General features: G+C 40.8%; 1 protein-coding gene across 5 annotated transcripts in view; it reads left to right on the forward strand.

The window, feature by feature from the left end:
• LOC105468857 (coiled-coil domain containing 83) overlaps positions 1-17024 on the forward strand; it is a 113380-nt gene that overhangs the window by 66976 nt on the left and 29380 nt on the right. For all 5 annotated transcript variants that reach the window (XM_071075400.1, XM_011719297.3, XM_011719298.2 and 2 more), the window contains exons 4-6: positions 2325-2487; positions 5978-6145; positions 15152-15243. In XM_071075400.1, coding sequence (XP_070931501.1) covers positions 2325-2487; positions 5978-6145; positions 15152-15243 — 423 coding nt within the window. The remainder of the gene's footprint in view (positions 1-2324; positions 2488-5977; positions 6146-15151; positions 15244-17024) is intronic.

Genomic DNA, 17024 nt, shown 5'->3' on the forward strand with positions numbered 1-17024 from the left:
TTTGTCTTCCCATATAAATTTTAGAATTATCTTGTATATATTTGCCCCCCCACCCAAAGAAAACTTACTAAGTTTTACATAGGGATTATATTAAAGCTGTATATCAATATTGGGATATCTTTACTATGCTGTCTTCCAATCCATGAACATGATATGTTTCTCCATTTATTTAGACCTTGTTTTATTTTTATTTAATTTATTTATTTATTGAGACAGGATCTCCTTCAGGCACCCAGGCTTGAGTGCAGTGGCACAATTACGGCTCACTGCAGCCTCAACCTTCTGGGCTCCCACCTCAGCCTTCCAAGTAGCTGGGAATACAGGCATGGACCACCACACCTGGCTAATTTTTAAATTTTTTGTAGAGACAGGGTTTCACCATATTGCCCAGGCTGGTCTTGAACTCCTAAGCTCAAGCAACGCACCTGCCTTGGCCTCCCAAAGTGCAGGGATTACAGGCAGGAGCCACTGTGCCGGGCCCAGATCTTGATTTTTTTTTAAATCAGCATTTTCTAGTTTTCACTATGCAACTCCTATACATGTTTTGTTAGATATTTTCACTGGGTCTAGCATTCTAGATTGACAGTTCTTTACTTTCATCACATAAAAAATAATGTGCCACTTCCTATTATCTTTCTCCTAGCTAGCATGGTTTCTGATGAAACATGTGCTGACATAGTTTGAGTACCCCTTAACTGAAATGCTTGGGACCAGAAGTGTTTCCAGTTTCAGATTCTTTTAGATTTTGGAATATCTGCATATACAGAATGATGTATCTTGGGGGTGGGACTCAAGTCTAAACATGAAATTCATTTATGTTGCATATACACCTTATACACATAGCCTGAAGTTAACTTTATTTTTCCCTTGGGGATGTTGAATAAACTGTGTTTGACGTGCCTGCATTTTGACTGCAACCTGTCACATGACAACAGGTGTGTTACTTTCCATCTGTGGCATCATGTTAGTACTTAAGAAGTTTCAGAATTTAGGCTGGACATAGTGGCTCATGCCTGTAATTCCAGCACTTTGGGAGGCCAAGGCGGATGGATCACCTGGGGTCAGGAGTTCGAGACCAGCCTGCCCAACATGGTGAAATCCCGTCTCTACCAAAAATACAAAAAAAAAAAAAAAAAATTAGCCGGGTGTGGTGGTGGGCGCCTATAATCCCAGCTACTTGGAAGGCTGAGGCAGGAGAATCGCTTGAACTGGGGAGGCAGAGGTTGCAGTGAGCCAAGATCACACCACTGCACTCCAGCCTGGGTGACAGAGCAAGACTCCATCTCAAAAAAAAAAAAGTTTCGGATTTTAGAGCATTTCAGATTTTGAATTTTCTTATTTTTATTTTTTGAAACCGGGTCTTTCTCTTACCCAACCTGGAGTGCAGTGGTGCGATCATAGCTCACTGTAACCTCAAACTCCTGGGCTAAAGCGATGCCTCCCTCAGCCTGTGGCTGAGACTACAGCACCATGCCTGACTAAATTTTAAATTTTTTGTAGAGATAGAGTCTCACTATGTTGTCCAGGCTTGTCTTGAACTTCTGGCCTCAAGTAATCCCTTCACCTCTGCCTCCCAAAGCACTGGAATTACAGGCATGAACCACTACACGCTGCCCAGATTTTGGATATTCTAATTAGGTATGCCCTGTACGCTAATTTTTTTTCCCCTATAGGTAAGGTGTGGCTTTTCTCTGACTGCTTTTCAGACTTTTCCCTTGTATTTAGTTTTCGGAAGTTTGATTATGATGTGTCTTAACATGAATTTCTTTCTGCTTATCTTGTTTGGGGTATGCTCAGCTTCTTGAATTCATAGGCTTATGTCTCTTGGAAATTTCGGAAGTTTCCAGCCATTATTTATTTGAGTACTTTTTCAGTCCCACCCTCTTTCTCTCCCTCTAATACTCCAATAACATGAATCTTTTGTTATAGGCCAGGCTTGCTGGCTCATACCTGTAATCCCAGCACTTTGAGAGGCCAAGGGAGTTTCAGAGCAGCATAGCAACATAGCAAGAACTCATCTCTTAAAAAAAAAAGGACTAAAAATAATAATTCTAAAATGTCAGCCACCTTAGTAGGACATTTTTGTATAATGTCATAAGACTCTAGATCTTACTTGTAATCTTCTGTTTTACCTAGCTTTTATTGGCATTGCTCTGCCAGCGGAAGTAGGGATACCACCTCACCATGCCTGGTGGAAGTAGAAGTCCAGGCTTCCCAGTTGGCTTCCTGTGACACCCAAAGGCGGGGAGCTGCTTGACTCTATTTTGAGGAAAAACAGTGTACATAGTTGATCAAACGTGAATTACTGTTGATTTTCATGATAGAATAGCCGCTTAAAAGAAGAACAGATTTGGCACATACGGCATCTACTAAAGGAACTGAGTGAAGAGAAGGCAGAGGGATTGCCAGTTGTAACAAGAGAGGATGTTGAAGAAGCAATGAAGGAAAAATGGAAGTTTGAAAGAGACCAGGAAAAAAACTTGAGAGGTGATTTAGGAACATAGAAAACTATCATAGAGTTGTGCCAAGCTATTTCTTGAATATATTAATGCTTTATTCTTCCAATATGTTCAAAGTGCTGTGAGTGTATTTTAAATGGCATCATTACCACCACAACCACAAACACATGTAGGTAAATGGGCAGGAGAGGGAAATAATAAAGTGAGTAGAGGTAATGAAGCCAAACAAGGAGGTGGAAGAAGGGTAGTGATCAAAAACAGATGAAATTTATCTGACTGTTTTTTGAGATAGGGTATAGTTCAGTCACCCAGGGCTGGAGTGCAGTGGTGCAATCTCAGCTTACTGCAATCTTAACCTCCCGGGCTCATGCAGTCCTCCCACCTCAGCCTCCCAAGTAGCTGGGACTCCAGGTGCACACCACCATGCCTGGGAATTTTGTTCCTTTTTTGTAGAGATGAGGTCTTGCTATGCTGCCCAGGCTGGTCTTGAACTCCTGGGCTCAAGGGATAGTCCCACCTCAGTCTCCCAAAGTTCTGGGATTACAGGCATGAGCCACCACGCCCGGCCTCATCTGACTCCTACAACAGGACAGTATCCTGTTAAACACCGTTACTCATAGTAGGGTTTTGTTCTTTTTCTTTTTCTTTTTTAATTCTGTTGTTTGGTGGTTTCATTGGCTTCAGCTTCAGTTTAGATTTGGGAATGATAAGGCGAATATAACCATGAAAAGTGTTTCCCCCAATATCTCTAAGGGAGCCAAGCACCCCATTAGGGGGAAATAGGGATTAGAGTTGGGAAAGGGGAAGTTTGGAGAACATGGGTAGTAATGACACTAGGTGCAGGCAATGAAAGACCCAGGGCATACTCTTGTTGTAGGCTTGGGAAATACTATGGTACTGAGGGTAAATCATGCAGTTCTGACATACTTATTTTGAAATTCCTATTCCTTCATTCTAAACTTGCTGCTAAGATTTCTAGGACCACTTTTTCCAAAACCTCCATAAATAACATCCCTGCTAGGAAGCTGGAAAACACGAGAAAGAGACCTAAGTGCTATCATTTGTTAGCCCTTAGGAAATCCACTTATTTCTGGATTTCTCCAAGTGCCTACTTAGCTGAGCACTTTGCACAAAGCAGACCCTCCACTCAATAGATATTTGTTGTTTTGAGTGAAATCATTTCCAAGACCAAACATCAATAGGCAAGTTTCATTTTTAGGGGAGTCCAAAACTGTTCCCATAGACCTCCTCCTACCCAAGTCTCTTCACTGGCAATAGGGATGTCATGATATGGTAGATAGTATATTTTGCACGACTTCTTTCCAAGAGAGTTCTGCTTATGTTTGGAAGGAATACTTTAATAAGTGTCTTGAGATGGGAGTGAGTCCCCAAAGGATGCTCAGGTATACTCGCTAAACTGCCTTCTAAAGGAATGGGCCCACTTAGTTGAGATGTGCCTGTTTATGGTTTGGGCTGAGCATGGGGATGTGTCATACAAGACTGGGCCACACTGCATGGCTAAGCACAGTAGAGGAGGACTGGACATGTATGGGAAGAAAGGAAGCTCACAGACATGCAGGAAGAAAGGGAAAGTAAGAGAACAGAAGTGTCTGGAAAACATTTCCAAGGTAGTCACTTTATGTCCCAGGTAGTCCCTTGCAACTCATTTTGGTGTGGAGCAGCAGCAGGTGCTTCACCTGTCAGCTTGTTAGAATGCCAATTCCCAGGCCCCACCCAGCCCTACTGAATCAGAATCTGCATTCTGACAAGATCCTGGGGGATTCCTATGCACAGTAAGGTTTGAAAACTACTGCTGCAACCCTTTTCATCCAACTTATAGTAAGGACTCTTTCAGTTGCAAGGATAAAAAATCTAACTCAAACTAGCCTAAGCATAAAGGGGATGTCAGTCTTTTCACATCACTTCACACAGAAAGACAGAGTGCTTCTCACCCAGATGCAAGGCCTCATATGCTGTCAGATCTCAACAAATCTCTGGGGCATGTGTGTTACTAGAAGGGAAGGGAAAAGGTTCTAAGAAAGTAGAAAAACAGCCACTACATCCATCTCCCTTTTACAATCTTCAGTGACATCTACCAACCCTCCCCTCAAAGGCCAAATGGGGCACAGGCCTGAGACAGTAGCAGTCTGCTCGAATGAGAGCAACTGCCCATCTAGGTTATAGTAGTATTAATAATTGTTTAATGAAAATAACAAGCACCATTTGTTAAGAGATTTTAAATATAGTATCTTGTGGCCAGGCCCGGTGGCTCACGCCTGTAATCCCAGCACTTTGGGAAGTCAAGGCAGGCAGATTGTCTGAGGTCAGGAGTTCGAGACCAGCCTGGCCAACAGAGTGAAACCCTGTCTCTACTAAAAATACAAAAATTAGCTGGGCGTGTTGGTGGGTGCCTGTGATCTCAGCTATTTGGGAGGCTGGGCAGGAGAATCACTTGAACCTGGGAGGCGGAGGTTGCAGTGAGCTGAGATCATGCCACTGCGCTCCAGTCTGGGCAACAGAGTGAAACTACATCCCAAAAAAAAAAAAAAAATTAGTATCTCGTGTACATCTTTGGAAAAAGATGAGTCCTGAGTCCTTCTGGACCTCTGAACTGAAGAATATCACCCTGGCCTGATTGAAACGCTTCAGTCATTCAACAGACATTTATTGAGCACCAACTAATTGCCAGGCTCTGTGCTAAGTGCTGGATTTACAGAGATGAATATAATGTAGTCTTGCCTTCAAAGAACTCTCAAACAAGGTGATATATGGTGATGAGACAAACAGCCATTAAGTTCGTTGTACTTGACTCTTTTGTAATGCTTCTTTTTCAAAAATATTCAGCAACATGATATTTGGCCTAAAGATTGAATAGAATATCATGTTTAGCAAACAAAGTTTATATCCTTGAAATAGTTCAATATTTGTATATTTAACTTGGGAACTTACCTATCACTCTGGTTTTACCAAAGAGGGGTGGGAGAAGACATGTTAGTATGACCATCAGAGGCTATTATTTCATACAAGAGAAATCCAAACAAATGAAGTTTAGATGACTGCATCAAACAATTTACTTACAAAAATGGTTGCCAAGGACCTGGGAAGGACACAAGTTGAAATCACTTTTGCTCAGAGGGTATAATGGCCAAAAAAATGATATTTTACTAATAAAGAATACACATCATATGATACACTATACAAAATAGGACCTTTATTAAGCTATATCACAGGAATGATGTAAACTTGCAGCTTCCTATGCATATGGGTTGTCTATTACGTATTTCAATCAACCATCAAACTACACATCTACTTTATAATCAGAAGTTTAATTTTACTTAGATTTTGAATCAGGATAGATAACAATAGTTTGAATAGTTTAGAATTCCATAAATTTTAGACATCAAATAGTACTTATGAGTTAACAGTATTTTAATATCAGATCTTAACTTCTTAAAACCAGATTGCAACATATAATGGTTACAAGGAAAATAGAAATGACAGTGTCTTTTTTTCAACAGATATGCGCATGCAAATAAGTAATGCTGAGAAACTATTTCTTGAGAAACTCAGTGAAAAGGAATATTGGGAGGAGTACAAGAATGTAGGGAGTGAACGACATGCTAAACTCATTACCTCCTTACAAAATGACATCAACACAGTTAAAGAGAATGCAGAGAAAATGTCAGGTCAGTTGCAACAAAACTAGTTCTAGTTCAATAAAAAACATCTTTAGTAGGGCATACATTGGTGGAAGAAAAAAGTGTGTACTCCCTGAATCATTCATTACTCTGCTGTCAGCACAAGCAGCTGTGAGCCTAAGGGTAAAGGTGGAGGGAGGAAGCAGAAGAATGATCCCAGGACCACCTGTGAAACTGAGAAGGGGAAATAAAGAAATGGGCGGGTGGGGCGTGGTGTGGAGAAGCCCTGTGACCAACTGACTTTAAGAAAGAAGTTTCTGGCTGGATGCGGTGGCTCATGCCTGTAATCTCAACACTTTGGGAGCCTGAGGCTGGAGGATCGCTTGAGCCCAGAAGTTTGAGACCAGCCTGGGCAACATAATGAGACCATATCTCTACAAAAAAATTAAAAAATCAGTTGGGCATGGTGGCTCATGCCTGTAGCCCCAGTTACTTGAGAGGCTGAGATGGGAGGATCAGTTGAGCCCCAGAGTCAAGGCTGCAGGGAGCCGTGATTGTGCCACTGCACTCCAGCCTGGGTGACAGAGCAGACCTTGTCTCAAAAAAAGAAGAAAGAAGCTTCATTCAATGGATGTGGTCTGTATGTTTCCACACTGGGGGCAGGAGCAATTCCACTAAAATAGAAGTGTCCTGAGGCCAGGTTATATTAGAAAGAGAATTCACGTGGGGCAAGCTAATTCAGCTTAGCCACGCTGGATAGCCAGAATCATCATGGAGAAATATCAAAGTCAATTAAGTTGTAACCAGGGAAAAACTGGGGAACAAACATGAGATGAGAAGTGGAAAGGCTATAGAGTAGGATGCCATCAGGAGCAATGAAGCTTACCAGGACTGGATATGGACACGATGAGGGCCAGCTGTCTGCTACTGAGGCAAGCATAGTGGCTTCAAAGAACACCAGAGACCCAGACACAGAAGAGTCAAAGGACAGAATTAATGGGGGAAATCTGACCCAAAAGAGTTGCTCTGGGTGGATGACAGTCCAGGACCCAGCTGGAAATAGTGCCCTGCATTGTGGAGGGGTTCCTGTGGGTGGTTCCCATGTTCCCCTGTCAGGGCTTTCAGCTTGTGGACCAATTTGTATGTAAGTTTCTCAGCTTAGGGCCTCTGCACCACAGTGGTCATGTAAACTTGGCCCCATATCAGTCTGGGCTTGGAGTTCCAATTTGTCAAAAGGTTCTTCTTCTGAAAAGAGAATGAGAGTGCCAGCCTGCTACTCCCTCTGTCCCCACTCAAATCCTCTCCCACTATTGCCAGTGTCTTATGTAGCAGTCAGAAATATTCTATGCATATATATATATATATATATATATATATCTCAGAAATAGCATGCTATATATATGATGGCTCACTTGCTTTTCACATAACAATAAGAACATCCTTCTAAATCAGTATATCTTAATACTGCCTCATTCTTCCAGTGGTTGCATTGTTTTATCGTACCCTTTTTTTTTTTCCGAGACAGGGTCTCACTCTGTCACTCAAGCTGAAGTGCAGTCGCGTGAACACAGCTCACTGCAGCCTCAACTTCCCAGGCTCAAACGATCCTCCCAACTCAGCCTCCTGAGTAGCTGGGAGAGCAGGCATGTGCCACCATACCTAGCTAATTTTATTTATTTTTTGTAGAGGTCTCACTGTGTTTCCCAGGCTGGTAACCATAATTTTTTTGACCAGTTTCTTACACATAAGCATTAAGGTTGTTTCTAGTCTTTTACTATTACAAATAATGCTGCAATGACTATCCTTACACATATCTCGTTGTCCTGTGACAAATAATCTTGTATTTATGTCATTTCACTTATGTGTATCTCTGAAAGAAATGGTTGTGTGAAACAGACTGTTTATTTTACTGTGATAAATGTGGCCCTCCATAAAGGTTGTACCAAGTGGTACTTCTACATGTATGCATGAGGATACCTATTTTCCCACATCTTCAACAACAGGGGGTGGTATCCAAATTTTTGTTCTTTGTCAGTCTTATGGATAGAAAATGGTATTTCATTGTGGTTTTAATTTCCATTTCTTTTATTAAAAGTGACACTGAATGTGTCTTTTCATAACTTCAAGAGGCATATGAATTTCCTTTTCCATGAACCATTTGTTCACATCCGTCACCCATTTTTCTATTGTGTTTTGGCACTCTTTACATTTTAAAGAAATTAGCTGTTTAACTGTGATATAAATTGCAAATATTTTTCCCATTTGTCATTAGTTTTTTTGTTTGTGGGTTTTTTAATGAAGAAATGTTGTGCTTTTAAAGTGCCCAACTTATCAGTCTTTGATTTTATGTTTATGAGATTACGAATGAATTCTCCAATATTTTATTCTACAATTTTTATGGTTTTGTTTTCACATTTAAGTCATTGTTTTTGTGTGAGAGCGCAATCTAACTTTATTTTTTTACCAAATGGTTTTCCAGGTGTTCCAACATCATATATCATCAATTTTTATCCTACTGATTTGAAGTGCTAACTTTATTACACTTTAATTCCTCATGTATATCTGAATCTTTTTCTCTACTCTCTATTCTGATTCACTGATCTGCCTATGCATTTGTTAAACAGTAGAATACTTTTTAAAAGTTATTGTTCTGGTAGTTTCCAAATTTTTAAATATTTTAGCCAGTATTTATTTTACATTTTTAAAGTAGGAAAAGTGATCTTCTCATATAAACTTAACCCATTATCTTGATCAGAAGTTTGGATGATTGGGCCAGGCGTGGTGTCTCACGCCTGTAATCACAGCATTTTGGGGAGTCCACGGTGGGTGGGTCACCTGAGCTCAGGGGTTCGAGACAAGCCTGGGCAACAGGGTGAAACTCCATCTCTACCAAAAATACAAAAGTTAGCTGGGTGTGGTGCCGCACACCTGCAGTTCCAGTTACTTGGGAGGCTTAGGTGGGAGGATCACCTGAGCCTAGTAGGCAGAGGTTGCAGTGAGCCAAGATTGCACCACTGCACTCCAGTCTGGGAGACAAAGACCTTGTCTTAAATTAATGAATTAATTATTAACTAGGATGATTTCTTTGACTTTAAATTTTCATGTAGTTGTATTCAACTTTGGGGTGGTAAAAACATTTATATATTGAATTACTTGCTGGTCAAGCCATGGGGCGCAGCCATAAGAAAATGGTTGTTATGGGCTTGTATTATTTTCCATTAGTTTTAGGGACTTCTCTTAACCATCCAGGTAGCAGCAGCCACTCCACCAGGGGAACTATTAAAACATGTTGGGGACCACTAACTGGACACAATGAATATGAGCAAGACTCCTAAATCAATCTATCTGAAGGCTTACTACCATCATCCCCTCTTTTTCTCCTACCTTCTACACAGGCTTCCTTCTTTCATGATTTTCCTGGAATTCTCCTCCAATGATTATGGGGTTTGTGTTAGTTAGACTGCTTTATATGCAAAGAACAGAGATAGACTCAGGCTATTGTTGGGCGCTGGGAGGTTGCTGTAAGTGAAACAGGATATTAAAACTTTTTGAAGTCTCAGTTTACAATGAGGTGGCAAAATGAGATGAGATACCGCCACATAGATTTGCAATTTGATGAAGAAGAAAACCAGTTTCACACCTTTGACCATCGAATTCCAGTCTACACAAGAAGTTAGAGAGGAAAAGGTTGTTAGAACTTAGGGGACAACTTTTGAAAAGAGCTCTTGGTGTGCTATCAGTCCTACTCTTTCCCCCACCGAGGAGTAGGTAAAAGGTAATTCATCCTCCATCTCAAATCTGGGTGAAAGGTCTTCAGAGAGATTTCTCAGATGGTTCAGTATGTGTCCCCTATAGTTTGGGCATTCAGGTCTAGTTTATGACTCATCCCTGAGAAATCTAGGGAATACATGGCTGAGGAGCTAACCGCACTGACAGCAGAACACAGAAGAGATGGCTGTTGCCCTGGGCTGGGCCTGCACTCCCGAGTTTGTCAGGGCAGAGAATGGAGGAGTGTTTCTTGTCAACTTGTTATGAGAGAGTGTTGGGGAACAGTCATGTGGAATCTTGCCTGAGACAGCTGACTAGGGTGTTGGGGGCCGGTGATAGGTCCCCAACAGAAAAATAGGGATTTTGTTTGTGTGGGAGGGGAGTACAGAATTGAAAACCAGGGACCAACAGAAAAGTTGTTACCAACTTCTAAGGACAGTACTTGCCCTGGATCAAGGGAATGCAGATGAAATACCATTTGAAATGGGAAGCTTGTCCTCCAAAGAACCTACTAAAACACTCCCATGAGACAATGCATCAGCCTTAAATGCCATCTAGGTCCAGAAAGTGGACATGAGCTTGAGACAGTATCAGTCAAGTGAGAGCTTTCTTACCGTTTTCCATACTCCCCTCTTCCCTTCAGCACTGAGAGAGGAATCATGGAAGCTCAAGGCAGAGGAAATGGCAGCAGGCCCAAGTTAGGAAAGGGGATTGGCATAACTTTGAAAGAAGCTTAAATTGTTCCAATATTCTGGACATATTAATTACTTGTTGGAGGACCTTTTGTACCACAAAGAAACCAGAAGTGATAGGATTTACCATATATTTTATTGAGCAGAAGTCAATAGCCTCACAGTATGAGTTTTAAAGGAAAGAGACAAAAATTAAGTTGCTTGACTTCCCAAGAGTAATGCTTATTGGCTGTAACACAAATAGGAAAGGGAAGACTGAAGACAGAATAATGTCAGCGGTGGTTCTAGGCATGGCTCCTCCCCACATTTCTCTCCCCTGATCTGTGACTGTCCCTCTCACTGACACCACTGCTTTGCTCTGCATACGTGTCCCCCTTCTCTTCTACTTCCCACAGAACAGTTCTTGCAGTATTCTCCAGCCCAGTTCTAAAGACAGCTGGTGCCATCATCCACCTCATCAAAGATGACCAACAGTCTTTGTCAATGCCACCTCATGGGTCACCAGTCAGCCCTGGCACAAACTGTTCCTCAGTCACCTGCCTTATTCAGCAGCCTCCGCTGAAACCCAGGGGTGGGAGCAGAAAACACTTAGATCTGCTTCCCGAAACTTTAGCTAGAATGGGATATTGGGATACCAGTATAGAAAACAGTTACTAACATATCCAGGCCAAGGCTACTTCTCAATAAAAGGAAAAGGAACCTCAGATTAAGCCCAGGAATACAGAAGGTGAGAGGTTATTACAAGTCATTAGATAACTACAGTCACAGAGCATTTTAATTTTTGTCCTTTACTGGGGCACAGGACAGGGATTCTTAAGAGTTCTTTGTACACTAGCAGTGAATTTTTTAAAATTAGGTTCAAGACTCCTTACAAAAAAGTAACGTTGCTTCTTTGAATGTTACTTTTCTTGCCTATAAAATCAGAGTCCCTAGGTGATCTCCAAGAGGACTTATATTTCTAGCATCTGCTTATCCATGTCTTGTCTAATCCTTACAAGTTCCCTTGAGTTAGATATAATTAGGCCAGTTTAAAGATAAGAAAACAGAGGCCCAGAGAAGTTAACTGCCTTAACCAAACTCACAATGTTAGTAACAAATGGAACAGGGATTTGAACCAAGATGTGTTAGGCCCCAAATCCGTCTGCTTCAAATAGTCCCCTGAATCTGATTCAGTGAGTTGGGGCGGCTCTAAAGAGATTGCTACCTGGCCAGTGTTTCTGCTAGCTCCTGCTCAGTTTGCTCCAAAAGGGCCTGAGAAGAGGCCACTGCCACAGGAGAGGGTCACCACAATGGAGCTATGTGACCCCAGAAGTCAGAGAAGAGTAGATAACAAAGCTCTCAACAGGCCATGGAGGAGTAAACCAAAGCAGAGCCAGACACAGCAGGAAAGGCGGAACAGTGCAAAGCAAACTTTAGCCAGTGCAGTTTGGGGCCAGCTTCTGGGAAGGGACCCCATTAGATGGGATGTCTGAGAAGCAAGGAGTCTTCTGCACAGTCCTAATCTCCCAAGCTCCCACTTGCAGTGTCTGGAGCTTTTACAAGGAGACTTTTACATGCCCCCACTTTCTTTGGCTGCATTCACCAATAAATGATTGTTACCAGAAGCATCATCTGAATCACAAAGGGTAACAATGAGATTCTCACATTCACCCTTGTGCTGAGTACTGCGTTTTTAAGAAGAAAAACGGTCCATACAGTTTTATATGGAAGTTAGAAGAGAATCAAATATGAATATTGCTTTTTCAGTATTAATAAGGCAATAGAAAAAGCTACATCTTTAGTCAGAGTGTATTTGATAATCTATTTTTAAATTATTTATAGCAAAGAATTAATATTTCATGTTATCAAGCTCCAGGTTTTATGGTTTCTTTTAGATGCTAAGAATGTAAAATCCATTATGCTCCTGATCCATTGCAACTTTTAGATTGATTATTGTGTTTTGTAGGGTAGAAGTTCAAATAAATAACCAACATTAAGCCGATGGGCTGGGGTGAATTGAAAAAAGAAATTCCATCAGAAATGAGTTTGAAAGGATTAAACTATTCATGAGATTAGTTTAAATAAGTAAGAAAAATGCAGGCTGTATAAACGGGAATATGTAAGTTGGAATAATAAAGCCTTCCACTTCTTATTCTCTAGATGTCAAATTAGACTAACTCCAAAAACCTAATGAATTCTTGCTTATGAACTACTGCCTCACTCTAGTCCATCTCTGTTAGAGGCAGAAACTGCCCTCTCCTGACCACCTTTTCTGGCCACCCCACAAGTTAGGAGAATGCTCCCTTTCTCTCTCTCTACTCCCTCTTCCCTTCCCCACCAAAGCTGCCAGAGAAGAGGAAGAGCCAATATTTGCTTTCTGGTGCTGAAGCCTCAGATCACTGCCCACCAAAGACTTGCAGTTTACCAAGTTTTATTTTCTTCAAAATATTTTTTGGCATGTATTGTGTCCCAGGGATACAGTAATGAAAAGATATGGAAGAGAAATGTTTACTTTCTGCTCTCAGCATTTTCATCTAATAGGAGAAACTGCTATGCTAGTACAAAGTATAGATGAGGGCTGAATAACTCTTGCCCAGCTCTCTGGCCAGAGTTCCGGTGGTAGATGCCTTAGTTGGGCTCCTGGTCAATTGAAAGACCAGACCTGCAGATGTCCTTCCCTACAGCATAAAATCTCTGAGGGTTCTGCTTTGGCTGACTTGGTCTGTGAAGAAAATTTTCCCTTTGAAACAATGCCCTAAGTCAGGGGTCCCCAGTCCCCGAGGCCACAGACCAATATTAGTCTGTGGCCTGTTAGGAACCGGGCCACACAGCAGGAGGTGAACAGTGGACAAGCAAGTGAAGCTTCATCTGTATTTACAGCCACTCTGCATCACTTGCATAACTGCCTGAGCTCCACCTCCTGTCAGATCAGCAGCAACATTAGATTCTTTTAGGAGCGCGGACCCTATTGTGAACTGCACATGTGTGGGATCTAGGTTGCATGCTCCTTAGGAGAATCTAATGTCTAATGATCTGTCACTGTCTCCCATCACCCCCAGATGGGACTATCTAGTTACAAGTAAACAAGCTCAGGGCTCCCACTGATTCTACATTATGGTGAGTTGTATAATTATTTCACTATATATTACAATGTAATAATAATAGAAATAAAGTGCACATGTAATGCACTTGAATCATCCCAAAACCATCCCCCTTTCCCACCCAGTCTGGGGAAAAATTGTCTTCCACGAAAACAGTTGCTCATGCAGAAAAGGTTGGGGACTGCTGTCCTAAATGGAAATAAGGTTCTATAGTACTGTTAGTACAATACTGTTGTTTAGCTGTAGAATAAGTTTAGTAAGCCTCTGAACCTGTCCAGAAATCTAGCAGTCATGATTTTCAACATCATTTGTATGGGAAAACACTTTCTGAATTCCAAATAATTGTCTGCCTATGTTATATAAATAAAGCACAACTAATGGGAACATATAACATGGAACTAATAAAACACAACTAACCTTGATTTTTCCTAGATTAACTCATTTGGAGTAGTACAGTTTCCTCATTTTTCACATTGCTGACTACCTAACTCAGTCCCTGATTACCTCCTCAAAAAAAGCTTTCTCTGATCACCCAATCTAAAATTGAGAATTTTAGTTTTTCTTCCTCACACACATCACCACCTGAAATATTATTTATTTACCTGTTTACTTATTTATGATCTGGCTTCCCCATTAGAATGTACATATCACAAGGACAGGGTTTTTTTCTGTCTTAACCAGTAATATTTGCAGTGTCTTACATACTGTTTGGCATACAGAAAGAACTTGATAGTTATTTGTTGAAAAAAGGAGTGAACAAATTGGACTCATCTGTCCAGCTTGCTTATTCTCCATTCTTTAAAGCAGCCTTGCTGTCACAGTGTCTCATAGTCCTTAAGAAGGAATATTGATTACATGATCTCCAAGCATCTTTCAAGGCCTAAAATTTTATGATTCTTTGTTCTCTCAATAATGACATTTGTGAGCATACGAAAATCTTGAGAGGACAGAGAATCCTGTGCTTCATTTTCTGTCTGTCTTTCTCACCTGAGCCTAACTTATGACCAGGTCTATCAACTTTCTCAGCACCCTTACTCCCTCCCTACTCTCCTCTCCTTGTTCTGTCTTTCCTGCCCCAGGAAACACATGCCAAGAATAGTCGAAATCTAGTTAGATGAAGTCAGACAGAATGCTACTCGAATAGATAATAAAGTCTTCATATTTCTGTTGTGGAGTAGTAAGTTGTGTGTATGAAGGGTAGACTGCCACACAAATGCTAAACTGTTTGAAATTCTGTCTTTGGAGAGACAGTCCTTTGAAAATACAAATGTTCTTGTGTAAGAGGTCTTAAACTAATTCACATTAACGTATTAGTAAATTCTTAGAGTCTATCTTCCAATTGGAGGAACTAGATTCTTCAGTAAAAATGTACCCTGAAAATTCAGAAAAAAATATGTGTAGAAAGGAGAACTGAGGATGATGGAAAATAAAATTTACTGACATCATAGTTTTACCTAGAATCAGCCTTGATAAGGCTTTTAATTTTCTTTCTTTTTTTTTTTTTTTTAAAAAAGAACACTATAAAATCACTTTGGAAGATGCTAGAAAGAAAATAACCAAAGAAACTTTGTTGCAACTGGACCAAAAGAAGGAATGGGCCACACAGGTATAATTCAATTTTCTTAAAAACAGAACAAAACAAACATTTTCCTACTATTTTTCCTTTGGGTATATTATAGTGGTTAGGAACTTTGGATAGATTCTCAGATTTGGGATGCTCAACCTGTAATAATGGCCGTAACACAATATTAAAATAAAAGTTTCGAATGATTTATAAAATGAAATATAATTTGTCTAAAAAATACTTTCTTTTATATCCAAACCTAGGAATGTGGATTCTGAAGGTAGACAGTTTGAGTTCAAATCACAGTTCTACACTTACTGGCTGTATAATGAATTTGTTACTTAGCTTTTCTGGGCTTCTGTTTCCTAACCTATAAGATGGAGAATAATACTAGTATTTACCTTAAAGAAATAGTGTGAGGATTAAATGAGATGATTTAAGTACTATAATCTCTCACAAGAAACAAGAGCTCAGTGAATTTTTTCTTTTTTCTTTCTTTCTTTTTTTTTTTCGAGGCAGGATCTTGCTCTATTGCCCAGGCTGGAGTGCAGTGACACAATCACAGCTCACTCCAGTCTTCACCTCTTGGGCTCAAGCAAACCTCTCGCATCAGCCTCCTGAGTAGCTGGGACTACAGGTGTGTGCCACCACTCTTGGCTAATCAGTGAATTATTAATCAGTTATTTTTTTAAGTATAAGAAATATAGGTTGAATATCCCTTATCTGACACGTTTCAGATTTTGAATTTCTTCAGATTCTGGAATATTTGTATTATACCAGTTGAGCATCTCAAATCCCCAAATCCAAAATCCAAAGAAGTCCGGGCTGGGTGCAGTGGCACTCTCCTGCAATCCCAGCACTTTGGGAGGCCAAGGCGGGTGGATTGCTTGAACTCAGGAGTTTGAGACCAAGCTTGGGCAACAGGGCAAAACCCTGTCTCAGCTAGTCCCAGCTCAGTAGTGCCAGCTACTTGGGGCACTGAGGTGGGAGGACTGCTTGAGCCCAGGAGGTCAAGGCTGCAGTGAGCCGTATCTGCACCACTGCACTCCAGCATGGGCAACAAAGTGAGACCTTGTCTCAAACAAACAAACAAACAAACAAAACTGAAAAAGTGAAATTCTCCACAATCTGAAATTTTTTGAGTGCCAACATGATGCTCAAAGGAAATGTTCATTGGAGCATCTTAGATTTCAGATTCTCAGATTTTGCATGCTCAACCTGTAATAATGGTTGTAACAAAATATTAAAATAAAAGTTTTTAATGAATTATAAAATGAAATATAATTTGTCTAAAAAGTACTTTCTTATATATCTAAACCTAGAAGAGTATACTCTACATTGCTGGCACTTTAAAAATTTGGGACATAATATATTTTTGAGGCATAATTTTCAATCTTATATGTTCTCTAATTCCTTTGTTTTTACACAAAATACCTGAAAAAAAAATCTTTTTTTTAACAGTCTTGACCTCTTTTCTTTTTTTTTTTTTTTTTTTTTTTTTGAGACGGAGTCTCGCTCTGTCGCCCAGGCTGGAGTGCAGTGGCGCGATCTCGGCTCACTGCAAGCTCCGCCTCCCGGGTTCACGCCATTCTCCTGCCTCAGCCTCCCGAGTAGCTGGGACTACAGGCGCCCACAACCGCGCCCAGCTAATTTTTTGTATTTTTAGTAGAGACGGGGTTTCACCGTGGTCTCGATCTCCTGACCTTGTGATCCGCCCGCCTCGGCCTCCCAAAGTGCTGGGATTACAGGCTTGAGCCACCGCGCCCGGCCTTGACCTCTTTTCAAACTATCCTCACCTCAGTGAGGTCCGACTGAGATTGTCT

The sequence above is a fragment of the Macaca nemestrina genome, chromosome 12, assembly GCF_043159975.1.
Source record: "Macaca nemestrina isolate mMacNem1 chromosome 12, mMacNem.hap1, whole genome shotgun sequence".
NCBI lineage: Eukaryota > Metazoa > Chordata > Mammalia > Primates > Cercopithecidae > Macaca > Macaca nemestrina.